The sequence below is a fragment of the Amphiura filiformis genome, chromosome 6, assembly GCF_039555335.1.
Source record: "Amphiura filiformis chromosome 6, Afil_fr2py, whole genome shotgun sequence".
Lineage (NCBI taxonomy): Eukaryota > Metazoa > Echinodermata > Ophiuroidea > Amphilepidida > Amphiuridae > Amphiura > Amphiura filiformis.
Genome location: NC_092633.1, coordinates 40,857,076 through 40,860,152, shown reverse-complemented (window position 1 = coordinate 40,860,152; position 3,077 = coordinate 40,857,076). Strand labels below are relative to the sequence as shown.

Below are 3,077 nucleotides of genomic sequence, written 5' to 3'. Positions count from 1 at the left end.
TTTGGAGCTATACAGGTCTTGATAAAAGTCTGCGCATACATTACGTACCTCTTGCCTGTCATTTGTTAAGACACCGTCTTTTTGTATCATTTGGTGCATTCTTGATTTCTTCCGGTTCAGCTTTGCAATATGCTGAGGTCCTCTTCCACTTTTGAGAATGATTTCTATTTGTTCTTTTCTCTTCTTTCTGCTCCTCTGTCTACGTTTTTTCCTCACAGTTTTGACGAGCTCCCTGTATTCGCTCTTTTCAGGTATTGATTTGTCGATAATTTCTCTTAATTCTTTCCTCCTTCTGTCCAGGGCTTCAATCTCTTTGTCCTCCTCTCAGTTGTTTGCTTCCTCCTCTTCTCTTGTGGAGCTACTTCTGCTGCCACTTCCATCACAGTGCTGGATATAGTTTGGTATTTTTGGTCTAAATCCAACTCTACAATGTCTAGTCCCTCAAAGCGATTTTTCAATTCCAACTGGAATTCTGACCTCTTCTCTTTTAGTCGTAGGATGTTAATCTTGCTTTTCTTTTCATTTCTGATAAATTTAAGCCTGGCTAGTCTTTTGTTTAGTTTAGTTGTTTAGCCCTCACCATTCTGTGATCACTTCCTATATCTACCTTTGTGATAACTCCACAGTCCTGGATAATTCCCTTGTGGCTACTGAGAATAAAGTCTATTTGGTTTCTGATGTGTCCATCAGGGCTTTCCCATGTCCAATAGCGGTTCTTATTTTTCTTGAAGAATGTGTTGCCTATAACCAGCTTATGCTGTGCTGCAAATTCCAGTAGCATTTCACCTCTTTTATTTCTCTGTCCATAACCAAATTTTCCCATGATGGCCTCTTCATCTGGTTGGCATTCTCCTACTTTGGCATTAAAATCGCCCATTACAATGGTAAACTTTCCTTTGTTGGCTTCTATTGCCTTACTCACGTCTTCATAGAATATTTCTACTATCTCATCATCGTACTCGCTAGTGGGCGCATACACTTGGATGATGCTTATTTGGTCTTTTCCTGTCAAGTGAAGGTTCAGTGCAGCTACTCTGTTGGAGTAGCTTTTTATTTCTGTGACATAATCGGTAAGTTTTGGATGTACAAGAAATCCAATTCCTTTTGCTTCTGTGTCCTCTTCAGTTTTACCATGATTATACAACCACATTCCTCCCTGTAGTTCGTTCAACAATCCCCTGTCCTTCTCTCTTGGTTTCTGCTAATCCAATGATATCCCATTTGAATTCTTGTAGTTCATCCAACAGTGTTTCAAACACTTCCTCTGTTCTCAGAGTCCTTGTATTATAAGTACAAATGTTCAACTTTTGTCCAGCCATTTTCCCGTCTCAATCTTGAAGTTTCCGTTAGGCTTTGGCGTTATGACTAGGCAATTTACAGCTTCTGCATGGTTGATAGCTGTGCCCATTCTGGCCATGAGCTCTACGGCCTCTAGTTTTGCTACTTTCCATAATCATGAAAGTTTTTTACCATAAATCGACGCGCTGGCAGGGCGTGTTGTCGATTGAGGTTTCTGTCAGGGTTACCTCGCCCTTATTCTCCTCATATCTGTAGACATTCCTGGAGATGTAGGTTCGATGTTCTTGAGATGTCTTACAGCAAGCAACATCTGCAACCATCCAGACTGCTCCAACAGCCTTTCAGGTTACAGAATATTGCCCCCAGAGCCTCCGTCTGTTAACTTTGCCGCAAGGCAGAGCCATAACAGGCGATACGCGATTGACTTGCAATATTCGAGAACGTGGGGGTTGGTAACTACAGAGAGGCGATTAGGAACAATAGGACTGATGGAATGCCTCCTGTGCCTACAACCATTTAGTATAGTAAGGATAGCAAAGCAAGCAAAGGGTAAGCAGCATGCTGGAGAAAGGTAAGGGCATGCAGGGAGAAAGAGGGGGTTAGGTAGGGAGAGCAAAGCAAGGTTGGAGTTGCGCATCATGCAGCCATCATGCAGAAGATACATACAATCTTTAAAAAAGACATGCAATGAAAAAGTGAATGCAAATACACATATGAAAACTAAATTGAATAAGCAGACTTGAAAAGGTGAGTTTTAAGCCCCCATTTGAATTGTGGTGAAATCGTCACCGAGTGAATGGCAGTCCATTCCTGATCGTAGGTGTCAGTGCAGCATAGAAAAAGCATATGTTGTAGATTTAAATGGTTTCTGATAAAGCAGGTTCTGTGACACTAATCTCAACAGAAATGTATTTTTAAGATTTTTAATTATCGTGAAAAGCGTTACCCGGATAGAGACAACCTGCAAAATTGTCAATTTATATCCCTGATCCCTTTTCATTTAGTTTTGTCTATTATAGTATGATATAGTAAAAAAATATATGTAATGAAAGATACACTGGGAGACATTTATCTGTGAAAAATCTGTGACTGGTAGAAAATCTGTGAACACAGATAATTCATGGATTTTTCAACCGATCACAGATTTTTGTCTCCTAGTGATATACAATGACAATACGGACAATAGGGGTGTGATCAGATTGACATCATTATCCCACAACTTTATCAAAATACCGCAAAAGTTCGCCTAATGGCGAACCTGGGCTCCTTTGCCTTGGGATAAATTTCATGTCCAAATAGAGAGCTCCTTCCTCTAAAAATCCCAACAAGAATTAAAGGTACGTGCGCTTATTTGCTAGTGGGAATTTTATAGGAGGACACTTTTAGTTTGTGCTTAAATTTTCAGTTATGTCAAGGCAGCTCATAGCGCTATTCTTCAACATGGTCGGTTATTAGGCGAATTTTTACGGTAGAGAATTTGGCATCAAAAGAAAACTTATATTTTTCTCATAATCCCAGTGATATTTCAGGCCTGCAATAGCTGTGTTCTACTTAAATGACAAGTATATTAACTTATCCCTCAAAGTGGGATACCACCATAACATACTATTCTAGAGACTAAAATATCCATATCTCCTTGAAGCATTTTACCAGAGCAAAATGAAAACATAGATTGTGTTGTTGAAACCTATGGTGATCCTCACCAACTCCCACCCTATGGTCATATTTGAGGGTTGACCCTACCCCCGGTAGGATGCTGGGGTAATATTTAATAACTA

The 3,077-nt window shown here is 39.9% G+C and overlaps 1 protein-coding gene across 1 annotated transcript; it reads right to left on the bottom strand.

The window, feature by feature from the left end:
- Positions 1-556: 556 nt before the first annotated feature.
- Positions 557-1,150, bottom strand: LOC140154526 (craniofacial development protein 2-like). Its single transcript, XM_072177096.1, has one exon. It carries the CDS (start codon positions 1,148-1,150, stop codon positions 557-559), a length of 594 nt encoding a protein of 197 aa, XP_072033197.1.
- Positions 1,151-3,077: the final 1,927 nt, after the last annotated feature.

What these genes read in the sequence shown, in the direction of transcription:
- LOC140154526 (XM_072177096.1), bottom strand. Translation starts at nt 1,150, where the DNA reads ATGTGGTTGTATAATCATGGTAAAACTGAAGAGGACACAGAAGCAAAA.